The sequence below is a fragment of the Mesocricetus auratus genome, unplaced genomic scaffold, assembly GCF_017639785.1.
Source record: "Mesocricetus auratus isolate SY011 unplaced genomic scaffold, BCM_Maur_2.0 Super-Scaffold_6730, whole genome shotgun sequence".
In the NCBI taxonomy this organism is placed as follows: domain Eukaryota; kingdom Metazoa; phylum Chordata; class Mammalia; order Rodentia; family Cricetidae; genus Mesocricetus; species Mesocricetus auratus.
Genome location: NW_024429184.1, coordinates 67,122,773 through 67,142,736, shown reverse-complemented (window position 1 = coordinate 67,142,736; position 19,964 = coordinate 67,122,773). Strand labels below are relative to the sequence as shown.

The window sequence follows — 19,964 nt, the reverse complement described above, 5'->3', positions numbered from 1 at the left end:
TTTTAAGTTTTATTGGCGGATTTAAATTATGTACATTTATTTTGACAAGATAGTGCCTTAATTTGAACTTTTTCAAAACTACAGCCCATTTTCTAAATGTCGTTTGCTAATAAAATAATAATTTTTCCCTTAGGCATATGATGCTCCATCATCTGTTAGGTTTTACATACATAGGACCTAAATACGCTGTCTAAAAGATTATGCTCTAAATGTGGGAGTGATAGTTTTTTCCTAGGTGTTTACAAATTACAATATTTCTTAGTACGGTATTGCCGGAATGGGTGAGAACAACCTGCGGAGGCATTTAGGACCCAGGGGAAAGCCAGGCTCGGTATAGAAGGACAGAGTCTCTGGCGCACACGCCTCCTACCCAAATCACAGCCCCGTGCAGCCCGGGCTCTCATTCACAGCTTTCTAGAGAAATCTGAGCTCCAACTGCCAGGATAGGGGATCTCACCCACCCAGTTCAGCCGCGAGGACACCTGCAGGAACACATTCTCAAAGCAAGCCTGGGCGGCGGTGTGAAGGTATTTGTTGCCTTTTTCTTCCTTCTGTGTTCTCAGCGCCTCCCCGCCTGTCCCCGCTCTAGCGATGCCATGGCTGCGGCGTTTCAGCACTTAGGCGCGTGGACAGCTCCCATCTGCAATCCCACTGCACTCCATCCCTTCCGCACCCCACTCCCCACCGCCTCCGCGGTCCATCCTCCTGCCACGCTGCCCAGCCTGCGCTCCCCAGCCATCAGCATCCTATCTCCACCATCGCCGTCATCATCTCCACCATCGCCGGCGCGGTAACTACAGTCCACACAACTGTGTCTTGTCACTTAAACAAAGCCTGAGGTCCGCAAAATAGAAGGGAAAGAGCTCAAGTTCACAGGCATAGAAGGGAAAGTTCAGGTGGAGAGACCCCTGAAAACAAAGAGAGGCGCCTGCTTGAGAGAAAGGGAAAGTGGAGGCAGCAGGCAGAGACCCCAGAAAGAGGACAGATGGGGACTTGCCAGACACCAGCAGTTAGCCAGCTGCCTTTCAGCAGATTAGAGACTGTTTAGTTCAGGAAATTAACATGGCCTGAGGCATAGTGTGATTCCAGGAAGAAATGTTAGCTCAGCCCCAATATTCTGGTTTTCCAATGGAGAGTCAGCAGGAAGCAGGGTGGGGGTGATGGGTGACTCACAGCACCCACATGGCTGTTTTTCTTCCTAAGCATTTACCGTAGAAACTCTGGAATTAAGTTTTTTTTAAATGTTCTATAAAATGAAAACCCCAAAGGTTAACTCCGTGGCCAAAATGAAAATTAAAAAGATGATAGCAAGAACATAATAAATAAACCTTTCACCAGGAAATTATATTTACTAAAATGTGTCTTCTTGTACACTTATTTCAATTTCCCAATCTTAAACCTCTCTTGGAAAGAGAACAGATATATCCCTTGCCCAAATGGCCAAAGTGGTAATGATATTCTGAGCAGATGGCCTGGCTTTGTTCATTACTAGTCAAGGGCTGGCTCAGATTTGGGAGGCGAGGTTTTCGTGAGCTTTTTCAGTAATCAGGCAATAACACCATTTTCCTAGAATAGTAAAGGGTAATAGAGTGCAGAAATTGAAAAGGCATTTTATGTAACTGTGGTTTGCCTGACTCTGCTTTACAGTGCTATCATCTTCCATCAAAGCTGATGGGCAGTGGGAACATCTTTTCAAACAGCTCATTAATTTGGACCTGATGGTCTAGTCCCAGGTCATGGCACCTATTTGATTCAACCAGGATCATTTGCTTTGTAAGAGGTAATCAACAACAGCAAATAAGTGCTTGCGCCTGCCATAAATGTGTTGAAAGGGACTCTTTGATTTGATTGTACTGAACTGCAAAGTATTGTAGTTTCTTTTGTTGCTGCCATTGTTCTTGCAAGTTGTTGTGTTTTTGTAAAATTGGCATCTTAATTTACATGTGCTGCATCTAGAAATGTTTTCAGGTCACTGGTCACTTGGTTTAAACCAAGGCACAGAAAGCCCCACTTGACACTACCCTTGTGCATTCTATTGCCTCTTGGAAAAGGGACAGTGAAGCAAGTTCTGTTCTTGCTCATCTTTAGAGGCACCACCCAAAGTAAAGAGAACCACAAACAGATAGGTTCTGGAAGAAGCTTTGTGCAAAAATTCATGCTCAACAATCTTCATGAATGAGGAACAGCAGCACCATGCAAAGCTTGCTTACTGTTACTAATTTTATGAACTTAAAAAGCACAGTTCTATTTGCTTCTAAATTTTACTCATTTTTAAACACAAACCAAGAAAATCAGTGGAAATACTTGGCAAAATATATTGCATTTAGTCACCTACTACTCTCCTCAGACTGGTAATTTGCACAACCAACAAGAGATCTCAAGTCTCTGGGAAAAAGACTTCCTAAAGCGCCCTTATCTATGTGCAAAGAATGGTCCAGACCAGGAGGCTGAAAACTATGTACATGTTGCCAATTTGAGCTGCTTCACCAGAAACACAGGCCCGGAATGCAAAGCCTCCAGAGCCACTGTCTGCCTGTGCTTAATACAGTTCCCTGAGACTGGGAAGATTGCAGAGCTGCGCTGCTTCAGGGAGATTTGCAGTTACCTGTCTCTAAAGCAATGCTTCTCCCTGTCTGAAATGTTATGCTGAGCTCATTAATTTTTATTTTGTGATACTATTGAGGCTTCCACACTTATTTCTTTTAGTTAGAGTTATTCATCCTTCATATTGATAATAACAAAACTTGCTCATTTAAAAACGAATTTAAAGGTAAACAGAAACATTTTTTCAGCATAGTGCCCTTTCTGTAGACACACTTCCAGAAGGTGAAGGGAACAGCATTTTAGAATCTGTGTACACAGCTGGAAGGCTCATCTTCTAAAAGATGAAATCTTGAACTGTTAGAACTGGTTATGCCTGCCTGCATCTTTGGGCATCGACAAGAGAGGCACCCTATTATCTCTGAGACATCTGCCTCTGACTTCAACAACTCCCTTGTTGCAAAGCTGGCTTCCTTAAATGGACTCTGGCTGGCTTTGATCTTCTCTGCTGTTGTGACACTGTGACTTGCATTGAGGATGTGACAAGCAGCATGAGGGGATTAAAAGCTTGTATATATGTATAAACCCAGAAAAGCCCTCAGGGTCATCAAGAGAGCTGGCCCTTCCTTCCTTTTGCATCCTCTCCCAAATAGCTATTGTTCTGATCATTATCACTCATTTCCAGATTTCACTGGAATAAGGAAGGCTTCACAAGGTGGCCACAGTGTGAATCACCACAAGTCTGCAACCCTCATAGGCTGAGTGCTGTATCTCTCTAGATAATCCAAGTTTTACTTAGCTTAAAGGAAGTTCATATTCTGTCTGGCTAAACCAACTGGCCAGATACTGTCTGCCCCATGAAGAACCCTTGTGTGTTCAGATGTGAGTTCATTATTCCCCACCTCCCCTTCGTTTTCTCTATCAGGTTGTCCTGTGCTGTTTTCTTTCTATGAACTTGCTCTATGTCAGGAAATATTATGGAAAGTATTTTACAGTTTTAGGAGAGACAAGGACAAATTTGTGGGTCAAGGGATGGTCGAGGGGCTCAAGTTACAAGCTACATAAGCAAACTTCTCAAAATGGAGTCACTTGACATTCCCCCCCATACTTCCTTTTTCTTTCATTCTCTTTCTTTCTCCCTCTCTCTTCTTTCCCCTCTCCTTCCCTCTCTCCCTTCCTATTTCTCTTCCTTCTCTTCCCTTTGCTTCTATCTGAGATCTCTCTTCTCTTTCCTTTCTTCCCCTTTCCTTCTTTTTAGATGCTATATAGTATGCAAGCATGTGTGGGTATAATTCATAGGGTGATACAATTACCTGCCATGGGTTCAACTGCACATGGAAATGGATACCCTAGTGATGTGCTCATTCTTCTATTAACAACATTGTACTCCTGAAAACAGGCTGAGATTTGCTTTGGGGCAGGTCATTCACCTCAGCACTTTGGAGTCATTGCTTCTCAAGTCTGGTTTTATTGCTTAGTCAGTGGGTCAGAAGTGCATCTCAGCTGTCTGTGTTCCCAATAACCTGTGAAATTCTAAGGCTGCTACTGGTTGATAGGCTACTTTTGGTCAAATTCTTGATTGATACATAGTAGTTATGCATATTTTGGGACACAGTGTAATCTTTCAATGAAGGTATATAATGTGCAATGATCAAAGTGGGTTAATTATGAGTTATTTGTGTTGAGAAACTTCCTGCACTTCTGCTGACTTTATATATATATAGTCACTGTAAGATATAATTGTCCCACTCTGGAACACTGAAACTTGTTGCTCTGATTTAACAATATTCTGGTACTTGTCTCACTTCTCCCTGTCACCTATTCCTCCTCCTCTTTCCAGACTTAATTACTATTCTCTTCTATCAAATCAATGTTTTTGTCCCTTATATGTAAGGGAGAGCAGGGCATTTTTTTTCTGTGCACTGACTTATTTCACTTAACTTTATGACTGGTGCTCTCTTGAAGAAGGACAAACAAAAGTTACCACCTTATTTAAATTTTGTTCCTTCAAGTGTAATTAGTTATGAAGTTTAATGGAAACAAAATACAAACCATTCCACCTTCTGAGATAAGGCGAGCTCAACAATCACAAGTTCAGTCGAGGGAAAGTCATGGGAGTTCTTCTTTCCTCCCACCTGACCCCAAAGAAACCTTCTCCATTCTATTTTTTCCTGGGAGTTTTCTTCATTCTGATCCTTGCTGCAGCCATTGTTGCCCCAACCATATCCTCAAGAAGAGTCCCAGTTACATAGATGTCCTGGGGGAAAAGTGAGAAGGCGAATTTGGGGAGCCTCCAGATTCTTTTTTTCAAATAATGGAGTTTATATTCGGGAAAATATCTTATTCTTCTGAGGATCAAATAGCCAAGTATTTGACCCTCAATCTTCCTCTCCCAAAGATGTGCCTACCAAATCTGATCCACTTTGGACATAGGAGTGCCAACTGCTTCTCCCTTCTTATGGCAATAGAGAGACATCCTATGAAGATATATCAGTCTAGTTTTCCACATTTTTATAGCCTTCTACCCCATGCACTGTCTTTCCACAAGATACACTAATGAAAAAGTTACTCTAGTGAAAAATTTCTACCCTAACCCAGCAGAGAGGCAGAAGGATATTCTGCTGTTTCCAGCTTGCCCATCCCCCTTTTGCATTGTCACACAGCAAGCTAAAATTATAAAAGACTGCAGAGTGTTGTTCTAGATCTCAGGATTTAACTGTTTGCCAAATAGCCCCAATGTACCTAAGGCCTAGTCCATCTTCACTTCAATCTGGCATCTATTTTGGGTAAGAAGTTCTCCTTGTCTCCACATTGATGGAACTCATTGCAATTTACTTTTAACCTTTCTCAAGAGCAGGAGCAAATGGAAGCACATGACAATGTGTTTGGTTGCTATTTTAAAAGGATTCAAAGGAGCCGACATAATGAATATTTATGGGGCAGGAGAAAGCCCTGGGTTAGGGCTAAGGTAAAGGTGATGGAATGTTGTGAGCCAGGCCTAAATTCTGATCATACTACACTTCCTGATGATTAAAGGTCTCCCGTCCATCTTTCCAGACTTGCCTCTCTGCCCCCAGAACAGAGAGTTTCTATCTGCAATTTGGCTAATGTTTGATGAAAGTCAATGCAGACAGCAACACATTGTTACTAACACGTCTTCAGTCACTTTGTCTTTACAAAGGAAGAAGTCGTGCAAGCCACAACAATCCTCTGAAACCCCAATAGCTGAAAAGAGTCTCTCAAAGAATGACACATTCTGGATGTGTAATTAACAAGAGCTGAGATCAAAGTGTAGGCTCCACTACCAGTAAGGGAACATGCTAACACTCAGGGGCCATCTCAGAGAGAGGCACCCATAGGAAGAAACACTGTCAGTGTGATTGCAAACATTGGTCTAGATGGTCCAGTAACATGTACTTTCATTTCATTTGGTATGAAAATTCCTTTTGACTTGGGTGTGGCACATGCCTATAATACCAACATTCAAGAAGCTGAGGCAAGAGGGTTATGAATCAGAGGCCAGTTGGAGCTATGTAGAAAGACTCCTTGAAAAAAACAACAAAAATAACAATAAATAATTAAAAGATGAAACAAAGCTAACAAATTAAAACTCTCTTTAGCATTTCTAGGTGAATATATATGCAGTGTAAATATTTACAATGAGGTTTCAGAGAACATATGTTTAAAATTTGTAAAAATTTTCATTTGTGCTAATGGATGTACTTGATTAGACTTTTGCATAGGTAGTATAAACCATGAAGATTCATTTTCACCCTTTTGTAAAAGAAAAGAGCTCAGAAGGTAAACATGGGTTTTTCATTTTATATTTATATAAATATAAATATAAATATAAACAGCAGTCACACTAATCTGAAGTTTTATTTAATAGTGACTTATGTTCATATATTTCAAATAATATTAAAGTCCTTTAGGGTTTTGTTGTTGTTGAGACAGGATCTAATTTTATATCCGACGCTGGCCTCAAATTCATAATCCTTCTGCCTTAGCCTCCTGAATCTTGTGATTACAAGTTTAGCCACTGTGCCTAGTGAGGTCTTATAGACATTATCTTTCTGATCATGACAATAGGATTCCCATCCCTCTCCAAATTTGGTGCCTGATGTAAGTGAGTGAGTGAGAGTTGTGATGCTGCTAAAAAGTGTGTTGTTAAAGATGATACCTCTTCATAGCCACCTGTAGCCAGGAACAAAATATGGAGAGGTAATTAGGGGTATGAAGACTTGTCCTTTTTTTTTACCATATTTTAGTCTAAGTTCTCAGTCTCCCACTTCACCTAGTAACTAACAACCTAACTTTAAAAAATGGGCTGGAAATTAGATATATAATGTTAAAGCCCTTGCACTCACAGATACTTGCAGTTTCTTTTGCAATGCCACTACTGGCTCATTACTTGATTTAAAGCCAGCTCGGCAGCTAGTGTGCATCTCAGTATCTTTTATTTATCTGGAGACAACATAATTATGACATTAACAAGAATATCACAGCTAATGGAAGAGCTCTTTTCATTTCAAAAGCAACTTCATTTGTCTTATTCCACGTGATTTTACCTTAGCATTTCCCAGGAAATTATCTTTCTTCTACACATGGAAGGATAATTGTAACAAAGCAAAAGGTAATTGATAATAAAATGCTTGAAATGTTCTATATTTTTGGAGAGGACGTTGCTACAATTGTTCTGATCCCCCATCCAGGTACTAAATGTGGGTTTCTGAAGATGATAATAAAATAGATGAGAATAATAGGAGATAAAAGAGCTGACATAGGTTATGCTTGAAATCCTCTGCTTCCTTAAAGGACTTTTTTGTTACTCTTCATAAAGATAAAAAATGGTATACATTTATAAGTACACTTCATTAAGACTGAGTTGTGTTTTATGTACATATATTTATTTCTTGCCTTACTTGAGTTAAATGAATATTTGGAATCTATGGAATTTAAACAACAAACAGTAGAGACTCAAATTTGTGGCTTATTAGAAAAGTGAATGCATTATAAGTGCAGACATTCTTTAACTTGGCCTCCCAAGAGATGCTCCTGTTTCAGAATACAAAGCTGTGAGCGACCCTCCAGCACTGGGCAGCGTTACTTTGTGCACCTGCATAAAGCTCCCTCTCTGGGTGGTGAGCTGACTTTACTGGTGATGCCACAATTGGCACTCTGTGAGGCATGGCAAAGGGTGAGTCTTTCTGGACTTTGATTTGTTATGTTGGCAAAGGAAAATACTAAGAAGAAGAGCAAAATATGTGATAGTTGGAAAAGCACAAGGAACTGCATCTTAAACAGTCCCAGTCACCCCACCATGCTAAAAAGAAGTCGAAGGTAATGGTCACTTACCTATAAGATGCAATACTAGACTGTCTAAGAAAGCCTGGCAACCCAAAGACAGATTTGGGCTTATAGCAGCGTTAGTATGGAAGAGAAGTGACGGAAGGAGAGTGAAGAATGCCATACAGATGTTATGTAGCAAATACTTAGCCCTCTGCTCCACAGCAGAGGCAAACCAGTACGAGAATGAAGCCCAGAGAGATTATTTGGACTATCATTCGATGTCTGTCTCTTGGCAAGTCATTTAATTTCTTTGCATCTCAGTTTCTATTCATTTCATATGGTTATTCTAAAAGGTATTATACCATATAAAGACAATATCTGAGTGTATTGGATATAATGAACAAAGCAATAATAAATAAAGAATTGTAGCTATTATCATTATTGTGAATACCATCAGGAGAAGAAACTACTCCCACTTATGAGTAGGACATCAAGTCCAATGTAACCTATTTATAATTCTGAAAAGTCAAGTGAGAACTAAAGCTTGTGGTTGATTGAAAATGCTACATTGTGATAAACAATCTCCACATAGCTTTTCTTGTACCTTAACTAGCATTGATTGGTATTATTTAAATAGCAGGCTATTCAGCCTTCTGGTATGAAGGATTTACCTTTAATGAAACATATTTATCATTTTAAGGATGCAATCCAGTGACCCTGGCTGGACTGTTCTCACCAGAAGCTTCTGTTGCATGCTGAACACAGAATAAAGATGTAGATTGGAGCAAATTTATTTCAGATATTATAGTTTGGAGGCATAGCTCTCTATGGAGGCAGGGCATGAAAAATGCAACTTCAATTCTCCCCTTGAACCCATGGTAATTTATCTAGGAAACAATGTTGGGTTCCCTGAACTGTGAGGTAAGTACCTTGTTCCAAAGCAGCTTTAAATCTTGTTCGGGGAACAAGCTGTTGCTATGCTTTGTGCTCTTAGCACTGTGCTCCTTGGCTTGGAAATGTGAACATTACCCAGAATGCTTCAGTGAGACCATGATCTGAAATATAATGAACCTAGGGGAAATTCTCTGGGGACAGGGGAATTCTTTGGAGGTAAGGGAGGGAATTAAAAGTTAGCTACAAGGCTTTATTTAAGGGAAAATAGCCCACTGTAGACATAGGGGAAGCACTAATTTGTAAAAACAGCATTTTGTCTGCTGTTTTCATTGATGCTTTGTTTAACTGGTAGCATCTGCTGCCCTGTGTGTCCTGTCCTAGGCACTGAGAAAATGTCAGTGGTTACAATGAATTTCTTTGCCCACAGAGCTGCCCCTGTTTATGTCACATACACTGAAGATTCACAGATAAATAATAAACTCCCCCTTTTATAGGAGACTCTGGATAAAATGGGGGGGTGAAGATGATAATAAAAACATGGTAGGGTTAAGTGTGTGTAGATCTTTTGATTTCTGATTTCTGAGGTTGGAGATGGTTTCCTGGGGAAAGAGACTTTCTGATGGAGTTCTGAAGAATGAGAGGGAGTTAGAAGCTAACAATGGATGATAATCACAGAGTGATATGAGTATATTTCTGTTGTAATACTGAGAATAATGGGAATACAGAGGACTCATAGACTGGCAGCAAAGGCTGTGGGAGAAAGCCTATTTTGGGTCTAAACACTGTAGTGATGATGGTCTCAACTATGCCAGCAATTGTGAAGCTGGGAAGCTGGGCAGATTTGAGAGCTATTTAAAAAGTCTGGTAGAGATCCTGAGGGAGAGGGTAAAATAAAAGTTGACTCTCATATTTCCAGTATGTGAATCTGCATGGAAGATGACATCATCCACAAAAAAAGATGGAGCTGGAGGATCAAATTCAGAGTGGGAACTGTTAGTTCAATTTTGAATATTATGTGTTTATAGAATCTGTAGGACATCTGCAGAGAGATTCTCAGTGGGCAACTGAATGAGGAGCCTGGAGATCAGGAGGAAGCTAGAGACTGAAGCTATTTGCATGCAGGCAGACAGATAATGGTGCAGGATCCTGAACGTTCTGGCATTGGCTGGCACAGAGGGAAAATAATGAGCTTGGGGGAAGGGTAGCCAGAGAACTGAATGAGGGAAGGAGAAGGTGCTCTAAGAAAGAAACAGTCGGTGTCAAATACAGATAGATGTCACCTAAACTAGAAACTGGAAATTGTCTCTTGGATGCAGTAATATTGAATGCCATTCAATACTAGGTGACCATCTGTCTGTATTTCTTGGTACTCTTCCAGTATCTGTTTGTTCCATCATCATCATCATTAGTGTCTGTCTTAGCTAAGGTTACTATTGCTGTGTTGAAACACCATGACCCAAAGCAACTTGGGGAGGATAGGGCTTATTTGGCTCACATATCCTGACTCACAGTCCATTGAGGGAAGCCAAGGCAGGAACTCAAGGAAAGCAGGAACCTGGAGGCTGGAGCTAATGCAGAGACCGTGGAAGGGTGCTGTTTACTGACTTGCTCCTCATGCTTTCTTATAACGCTCATGACCACCAGCCCAGGAGGGTACTCCCAGCATGGGCTGGGTCCACCTATATCAATGACTAATTAAGAAAATTCTGTACAGGCTTACCTATAGCTCAGTCTTATGGAAGGAATTCATCAATTGAGGTTCCCTCCTGTCAGATGACTTGAGCTAGTGTCAAGTTGACGTAAAGTAGCCAACACAGTGTCTGTCATTCGTGTCTACATTTAGATAACAATTATACCTCCATCTTTAGTTGGCTTGTGAGAACATGTTCAGCAGTGTGTCTAGGGGTGTGGCAAGTGTACAGATGAAGTGGAAGAAGGAAATCCAAAACGAGGCAGCCTTTTGAAGGCTTGTGGTTAGGCTATAGAAGGAATTTTAACATTGGGTGAATACCAAACTAGCTAGAATTTGAAGTTTCCGTCAATCTAGAAAAGTTCACTATTGTGGGTCTTTAAGATTAATGAAAATAAAGCTGTTTCTTATTCACACATGTTATTTTACAGAGAAAATGCATTTAAATATGCGGTTTTTATATTACTATATTAATGATGAATATCAGTTACTCAAAGTGCTCTTTATCTCCCCCACCATGAAGCAGACATGTGTAGACATCTAAGCAGGACATGCATTTTGTCTTTTGAATGATCTTGTATAATGAAGCACTATCAATAATGATTAGATGGGAAGTGAATATTTTGCCTCTTGCAATAAATATTGTGCACCTGCAAAACATGTGAAACATGCATGTGTATGTATACACACACACACACACACACACACACACACACACACACACATATATATATATATATATATTCACAATCCCTTACTGATTCTTTGGGAATTTCGCATCATGCCATCCAGTTCTTCTCACCTCCCAGTCCCTCTGTATCCACCCTCTCATTCCTGCAGTATACCCCCATAAGAACCTCCAAAAGAACTCCCCCTAATTAATTAAAAGCAAACCAAACAAAAAATACCTCTCTCCTCCGTCTTTCCTGCCTCTCCAACACCTCTCCATTTGTCTACTGGCAATGGGAGTTGCCATGTGCCACATATTGTACACTTTTGTCCAATCATCTTCTCCTGCAAAAGTTCATTGCAATGAGTCATTGGTCTGGTTCAAGGCCTCTGCACAACATCATTGCTGGTTCTTCATTGAAACTCCTCTCAACTATCCTGTGCCCTGAGTCATGGGGATCTTGTGGTTATCACTCTTCAGGACTGATCCCTTCACATACTCCAGCAGGTCACAGATGTTAGGGTGGGCCAACCCAAGGCTCAGGACGTGAGTCTGGGTGGTAGCTGAGCTGGTCAGTCTAGCCCACTGGGATCGTCACCCTCAGGTAAGGGGCAGAGTCAGCTCTCCTAGGTCAATACAAAGCATGGTTTTAAACATATACACACCTGTCTTTTGTTTTTGAAAACTTGAAAGATAACTCCAACAGATACCTGTGAGAGGTTAAGCATTAATACACAAAACAAAAAGTAGATGCAAATAATACAGCTGATTTTCTTTCTTTTCTTTGTTTACCATTTATATGGAGTAGAAAGAAGACAATCCTATGAAAAACAGTATCTCAGTACAATAGATAAGTTACAGAAAATGGGCAGGTTTCAGAGCCCAGATGGATGAGACAGAGGGCAGACTGAGAGCATCGCACATCTGTGGTTTCTTTGTGGGAGTGGAAGAAGTCAGAATAACAAATCCTACATGAGCCTGTAAACCTCTCTCAGGATGCCCTTGTTGAAGGTCAAACTTGCATGCCTGTACCTGGCTGCCACAATGTATCCCGTTGTGGCAATACTCTTACCATTAATTAGGCACCTTGGGGTCAAGTTACGGTGACATTTAGTATTCTCTGAGTATTGTGACACTGTGAATGGCGGCCCTTAAAAGCTATGAGAGGCAGATTTCTCTGAGATACTTCTAAGAAATGAGGCTAATGTGAAACAACCAGTTGTACAGTAGCCATGTCTGTCATATCAAGGCTGTGAACAGTCCCATAAAGCAACAACCACAACAACAAAAATTTTCAATAATAAAACAGTACCCTATTGCTAAATTGATCACAAAGCATTATCTTAAGGAGTCCCTCACTAAAAATTTTGTGAATGTATTTCAAATATTTGAATATTAAATATTTAAGTTGTTGATAATAAGGCCTAATGTCCTATCTAACGGATTATATGTAGCTTAGTTACAGGATATGCACTCATCAGACTCATTCAAATATGCAGTTTTCTATCTAGGCAACAATTCATTTGTGCCTATTTTCTCTGCATCATCTCTCTCGTTTCTCTTGTGTGCATTTGTTTTTCAGTACGCAATGGCCTCGGTTTTCCTTCTCTTTTGGATGGCCATCACCACATAGAGCCTGGATGTCCGGCTGTTCTCCGAGGACGGAAAGAAGACTCCGGGCTTGTCTGTTTTGGGGGCAGTCTTGTAGGAGAAGCATCGAATGGGCCACGGATGCAGCACGCTCTCACGTGAATGGGACCAGTTTCTGTTCTTCCCAAACCTCAGCGCTTAAGCAGTCGGGAAGGAGATTTGGCCAAGATGACACATTTGCAGGCTGGGCTGAGTCCAGACACGATAGAGAAAGCCCGCCTGGAACTGAATGAAAACCCGGATGTTTTACATCAGGACATTCAACAGGTCAGAGACATGATCATCACCAGGCCAGACATTGGGTTTTTACGTACAGATGATGCCTTCATCCTGCGTTTTCTTCGAGCCAGGAAGTTTCACCAAGCCGATGCCTTCAGACTCCTGGCCCAGTACTTTCAGTACCGCCAGCTAAACCTGGACATGTTCAAAAACTTCAAGGCAGACGATCCTGGCATTAAGAGGGCTTTGATTGACGGGTTCCCTGGAGTGCTGGAAAACCGTGACCACTATGGCAGGAAGATTCTCCTTCTATTTGCTGCCAATTGGGATCAGAGTAGGTAAATGTAGATAGCGTCTTTACTTGACTTTGTGTTGACCTAGCATCACTGCATGCGGGCGTTGTATGGCTTCATAGGTCACAATTCATTCCACATGCCATCAAAGGCGGGTTTAAGACCCAGGTGTGATGCCACCCCAAGGCAAGTCCACAAGACAATCATAGCCTGAGTTGTCCTGTGCTTTAGAAGTAAGTGTCCCATTTATCAAACTGAGGCATTTATTTTAATAAATCCAAAGCATCTGACATTCTAGAAGATCCATAGATTCTCTTTAGTGTTATTACATTTAGTGACAACAGTGCAAGTATTCACTGGATTGGTTTCCACACATGAGATAATTTTGTGGATGTTCTCTGTGACTTTAAAATCCTCCTCTCTGGGTGACAGATTTTCCACCCAAATGGACTTCCTTTTAGAGCCACCCACAGACAGAGTATACCATTCTCCTCTGTATACATGCTCATCCCTCAACAAGTCTCTCATACAAAAATATGAAATCATCTTTGCTTTCCTCCTGGTATCTGATTTCTTCCCAAATTCTAACCCACCACCATTTTTTTCATAAAACAGTCCCAGTATCTTCACTTCACTGCCTTTATTGCTATTGTCTAAGTAGTTTAGGTTCATATTATTATATGAAAAACAATTACAGTAGAAATGTAAGATGCTCAGTAGATAATCTTTTTGGTGCTTACCACATTTGCTACTAGGTATTTGTATGATCTCATTGTAATGATACATGTTATTGTCATTTTCTGTACTTCGCATTTGATGGCACACACATTTGGGAAGTTAAGGACCTGGATTCAATGTCACACAATAATGAAACCAGAATGGAAGTTGAGTCCTGGTCATGTGACTTGAGAACCAGGAGTCTTAGCCCAGCTAAGTAATGTCACTGTGAATTTATGAGACCAGGGAGGATGGTGCTGTTTACATGTTCATCTCTTAGCCAGGCAGCACAATAAACAGTCAGTGTCAAATGGGGGAAAAGTAAAGGAACGGATCTTCAAAGCCTCAATTGTGGGTGGAGCCTTCACAACAATGTCATGGCTGGAAAGTTTATGTCAATGGGAAAACACAGGCTTAGCTGAAAAATATATCAAAAACCTTTCCAATGCTATTTCTGCCTGACTCCGGAAAAGTACACACATGTTCCAAGACAATCATCGTAGACTTTAGTCAGTTCTGCACCTTGAACAATGATAGTAGAGGGGAATTGGTACCATGTTTGTCAAGTTCCTGTTGCAGTTCATGCTTTACATTGCTCCATTGATGAGAAACACGACTGGATTTTTACATTCATTCATCTGCATCATTCAATCAACAAACATGTTGAGGCACTTAGGATGATGGTGAGAACATGTGGTCTTCATCTCACACACAGTTCATGGTCCACAAATGGTGCAACATATAAACAGCTAGCCCCCATCCACTCCTCAAAAATTCCTCATGAGGCACATGAACCATAGACACAACATCTAAACTGAAGGGAGCAGTCCTACTCCCAAGAATGGCACATTCACATTTTGTATTTGGAAACCAGAAGGTTTTGATGATTCTGGGAATAATCATGCTGATGTCACTGCGCTAAATTGTCAGTTTTCTGGGACTTCTGTTTGCTAGGACAGACTGTGTGCTGAGCACCACTGAACTGTCTTAAATGAACCACAGTAAAATGTTTTATTTCATTTAAGATTTGGTCTGTAGATGTCCCCAGATATCTTGTGAAGAAATAAGAGGTAACAAATCTCTGAGGAAATAACGAAAATGTTTATGATTATTATAACCTTGGACAAGTTACTTCCTTCTCTGTTCCTTGATTTCCTCGTGTGTAAAATAAGCTTCTAGCTCTAATGACTCATGAATGAGATGCCCATTCAGCCTCATCCGATGGATGAGAAGGGACTCTCAAAACCACTTTATAGACTCCCCATTCGCTCAACTTTTAAAAAAATCTCTCTCTTCCCTTTCTCATAGTTGCACACCCTAATTTTCTTCTAACTATACAATTTTATCCAAATCACTTTTCTTTTTACAAAATGATATTGTTGAGTCTATCTACTTGACATGAAATTAGATGTGAACAAACCAGTTTGAATGTGGATGCGACCATTTCATTTGGTGGTTATGTGACCTTAGACAAGCAGCTCCTCTGAGACTGGTTGCTCTCCAGGAAGGAAAAGAAAGAGTGGTGTCTTTATGTAGGGTGGGACAGAGCAATGTCATGCTGAAGTTCATTGTTTGGAATACAATAAGCATTCAATAGTTCTGAGTTCTGATATTATCACTAATGTCTAAAAAAATCTGACTTCAAAAGCAATGGGAGACAGATGGCAAATAATTTAGAACCGGATCCAGGAGGACAATATTTCAAAACTGGAGTGGGATTATACATGCTACTTACCCCCCACTTGTCTAAAGCTCCTGCTAGCTTTCCCCAGATACTGTCACACAGATCCTGCCCAGATGAGGTCTAAAAGGCCAGGGACATTCTCACAGCTTTGCAAAGTGATTGCTTCTCTCTGGGGGCTTAGATGATCAGATAGTGACCTGAATGTCTCTTGTGAAAGGTTTACTGAGATTCAGGTGATATTAATATTTATTTAAATGATGTAAATATCATCCATCTTGACCTGATACATGTATAAATATGATGGGCTGGGAGCAGGTCACAGCATAGGCATGACCCCAATTGAGCTACCAGAATTCAAGCTGGTCTTGCCCAGAAGTGAAGGCTCTAACAACAGAAATCTGTCTGGATTCTGTGTTTTCTGAGGCTGCCAGGCTGGGCTGCATGAGTTCAATACATAACTTCCACGTGCTCTTCATAAGGTGAACATGGCCAGCTCTTCTAGAGCTAGCAGAATTGTTATTCCAGGGTACCAGCTTGATGTGCAGGGGGGACACAAGGAGATACCTTTACTCAATGATTCTTTGATCTCTTTCACCTAATCTCATACCCGGCAAAGAATTCCCACTTTGACCCCTTAGGATCCCTAAGGAAAGTCTATTGATTTTTTTCTGAGCTGCAAATTAGGATCTGAACCTTTGCTGTCAGAACCCTGGTACTGCAGAGGGAAAGACAAGCAGAGAGGCACACTCAACTCTATCTCTGCGTTTCACTCACTCAAAAGCAAATGTTAAACTTGGGTCCCATCATTTCACTTCTTAAAGCCTCAGTTTCTCATGTGGAAACTGGGTAAAACATCAAGCTGCAAAGACCAACCCAATCCTGGGAGTGCCCAACAGGCAGAAGAGATTACGTGACAAACCCTGAAGCCAGGTGAACACCTTAAATTCCATCTGCCTCCTGATTAGTCCCGCCCCTTTGCACATAGTTGAAATACTAGCACCCATTCTCTCACCTGGAAAGCAGAGGCAGTGACCACAGGATTATGCAGGATGATGTTCTTAATAAATAAACTGTTTCTTAATAATAAATAAGTCAAAACAGGTAAATCACTGGAATACCGCATTGAAAGATACTTTCAAAAACAGAAATCATTGATTAAATTATCAGTTTTTTCCACCCTTGAAAACTGTAAAAATCATTACTGTGTATATATACTCTAAAGTCAGTTTGGGCCAGAAGGCTCTGAGAAAGACACCTAGTTTCAAGGCCTCTTCTTATTGTTGGCAATATTCGTAGGTCATAAGAAAACAATTAGGGGACTCCAGGTAGCACAAGTCAGTCCTATAGCACACAGGACTGCAACAAGTCAGAATTTGTGGAGATGTGTGGAATATTCTTTTATCAGTATTGTCTCTCACAGCTGAAGGCTCAGAAATCAGCAAGAAGGTTGAAAAGTAGCTTAAAACATTGTTTCTTCAGGGCAAATGAGGTGCCATAAGGAACAGTTAAATGTGGATAAGTCATGAAGGAGGCTGGTAAGTAGCTTGATTAATGCCTCCAAAATGGGGACAACAAGAAGGACAGATATCCAACAGGCTGCTTCCCACTTGCAACATGGGATAAGAGAAAAGGTCTAGACTGAAGATTAGCAACCTCGAGGCATGGCTTGGGACACAGAGCTGGAACAAAGCTGAGAAAGTAGAGCAAACATTTAAGGAGGTACCGAAAACCTCAGTAATCTACTCAAATCAATCATACTCTAATGAAATGTTTTAGAAACTGACACTTAAGATGAAAATGTATAATTTAAAAAATCAACCTTTCAAAAGGCCGTACAAGCACTTTTTGTCCTTGTTTGAGTCAGCATGGCTTTGCCCTGGCAAGACAGATATCTTAGGGAAAAAGTTTTCTTTGAGTTGGGTCCTGTTATTTCAGGTCCAATCCATACTAGAACACACACAGATACAATAGTAAGTACCTTATATTTCCCCAGCATTTGCATGGGTGTTTTCTCACTTATTGCTAAAACCTGTTGGGAAGACACAGCATCACTAACTTGCAGATGGCACAGAAAGAAGTTTGGGAGGAGATGGGTGCTGTCATTTTCAGGGAACAACTTGATTCACCCATGGGAAAGCTGAGGCTCACAGCTTCCATGTCAAGTTAATTCCAAAGACACCTGGAGTTACTTGCTCAGCCTTGGCATTGTTAGATGTCTCAAAATACCACTGGAGCTTCTGCAAAGCTCTCTCTCTCTCTCTCTCTCTCTCTCTCTCTCTCTCTCTCTCTCTGTGTGTGTGTGTGTGTATGTGTGTGTGTGTGGTGTGGTCAGCACTGGGGTCTCTCATGCAGCCTGTAGCTTATTCATTCAATTAGGTTGGCTTTCCAATAAGCTTCAAGGATCTGCCTATCTCTTACTCTCCAGTGCTGGGATTATGAATTTGTTATTCTGCTTGGCTTTTATCTGAGTTTTGGGTGTCTGAATTCAGGCTCTTATGCTCAAATAGCATGCACTTTACTGACTGAACATTTGCCCACCCCTTAGACTTGGTATTCTTTAATGTGATAAGTAAGAATACATTCCTCATGCATTCTATAACAACCAGCATAACTTCAGTAGTCTGGTCTTCCGTGCTTCCTGAAGGTCCCTGTGTTCCTGCCCTAGTTCACATTCCAGAACTGTATCTCTCAGGCATCCCCTCTAGGCACGGCATGATAGGAAGATGAAAGTTAAAAGAGTATGACCTTGACTTCAGACATCTCAAGGTGAGGACACCATATTTCCATGTACTGTAGAAAGCCACTTGGATCTGTCTGTGCTAAGAGATGTTGCCTTCCAACTTAGTATGGTTCTTTAAAGGTTTTCCATTGTCCCTTGTCCCCTGACACTGCAGTAATTTATCTGATGAATTTTCTAGAGACAGTTGCTCCCTCAAACCTCACCTGTCATTGCTGATCTGCAATGACTCTCCAGAGCTGATGTAGAAAAACCTCTAAGTTCAGAGGGTGCAAGGTAGCCGAAGTGATTTTAGGGAATGAATTTTAAGTCGATTCTTTCTTTTGATTGGAATCCTGAGACCACATGTTGGTTGTACCTCTTAAAACTATAAATAAGCTAGGTGGTTTAAGTTCTCCTTTAACTATTACAGGAACATTCAAGAGCCTTTACATATGGGATGGGTTCTGTGCCTTGCTCAGTTTGATTGTCTTGAGTGACATAAAAAAGGAACCAAATTCTCACTTATCCATGCTGAACACTTGTGAAAAAGGAAAAAAGGAGATGGGACCAGGAAAGCTGCTAGATATTTCACTTGAACCCTCTTCTTCAAATCCCTAAGGCTATTCAAAGGGAGAGCCTGCAAAATGTTTAGCTCACTGTTCTTTACACAGTAATACCACTGAATCCCTATGGCATGGATCAGTCTTCCAACTCTCAGGAGTTTGAAAATAGCTAGAGAGTGAGTGTGATCAAAACACAAAATTAAGCAACACTGCATGTTTATTAAGCACTTAATATATGCCAAGAAGAAATGCTCTTAGGCAAACATTGATAATATCCATTTAGCAGATGATGAAATTAAGGCTCAAAGAGGTTAGATCACCCATCTGAGGTCACAGAGTTGGGAAGTGCTAACACTGGTAAGAACCTGATTCCCAATTCCTTAGGTACAATACCACACCACACAGCTCATCACTGGAACCTATCTGCCCATTTTGGGGCTAAGTCAGATATTCAGGAGTTTGTGAGGAAGTATTGCCAGTTACTTCTGTCTCAAAAGACATAGAAGACCTTGTAGTCCATAATTGAAATCCTCCGTCATGTTCTATTCTAATCCTTATGCAATATGCTAGTTCAATTTTCTCTTGCTGTGACATCGATCATGAACATGGGAGGAATGGGTTTCTTTACATTTCTGGTTATAGTTCATCACTGAAGAAGGAAAAGGTAGGAACTCAAGGTGGAATAACAGTAGAAACAGAAACCATGAAGAACATTGCTTATTGCCTTGCTCTTCATGGCTTGCTCAGCTATTTTTCTTATACAGCTCAGCCACACAGCCCTAAGGATGACATCATCCACAGTGAACTGGGCCTTCTACACCAATTAGTAATTAAGAAAAATGTTTACAGACATGGCCACAGGTCATTCTGATATGCACAATGCATCAGTTTATAGCCCCTCTACTAAGGTATGTCAAGTTGACCACCAAATCTAGCCATCATATCCAATCTCTGTCAGTTATTACTTCACAAAGTCAACGATGACAACAACAAACAAAACAACTTTTATTTTCAAAAATTCACTATCTAGCAAAG

General features: G+C 40.8%; 1 protein-coding gene across 1 annotated transcript in view; it reads left to right on the top strand.

The window, feature by feature from the left end:
- Positions 1-354: 354 nt before the first annotated feature.
- Positions 355-19,964, top strand: part of Clvs1 (clavesin 1) — a 210,777-nt gene continuing 191,167 nt past the window's right edge. The window contains exons 1-2 of the mRNA XM_040741467.1: positions 355-527; positions 12,667-13,291. Of these exons, the coding sequence (XP_040597401.1) occupies positions 12,837-13,291 (455 nt within the window). The 5' untranslated portion in view covers positions 355-527; positions 12,667-12,836. The remainder of the gene's footprint in view (positions 528-12,666; positions 13,292-19,964) is intronic.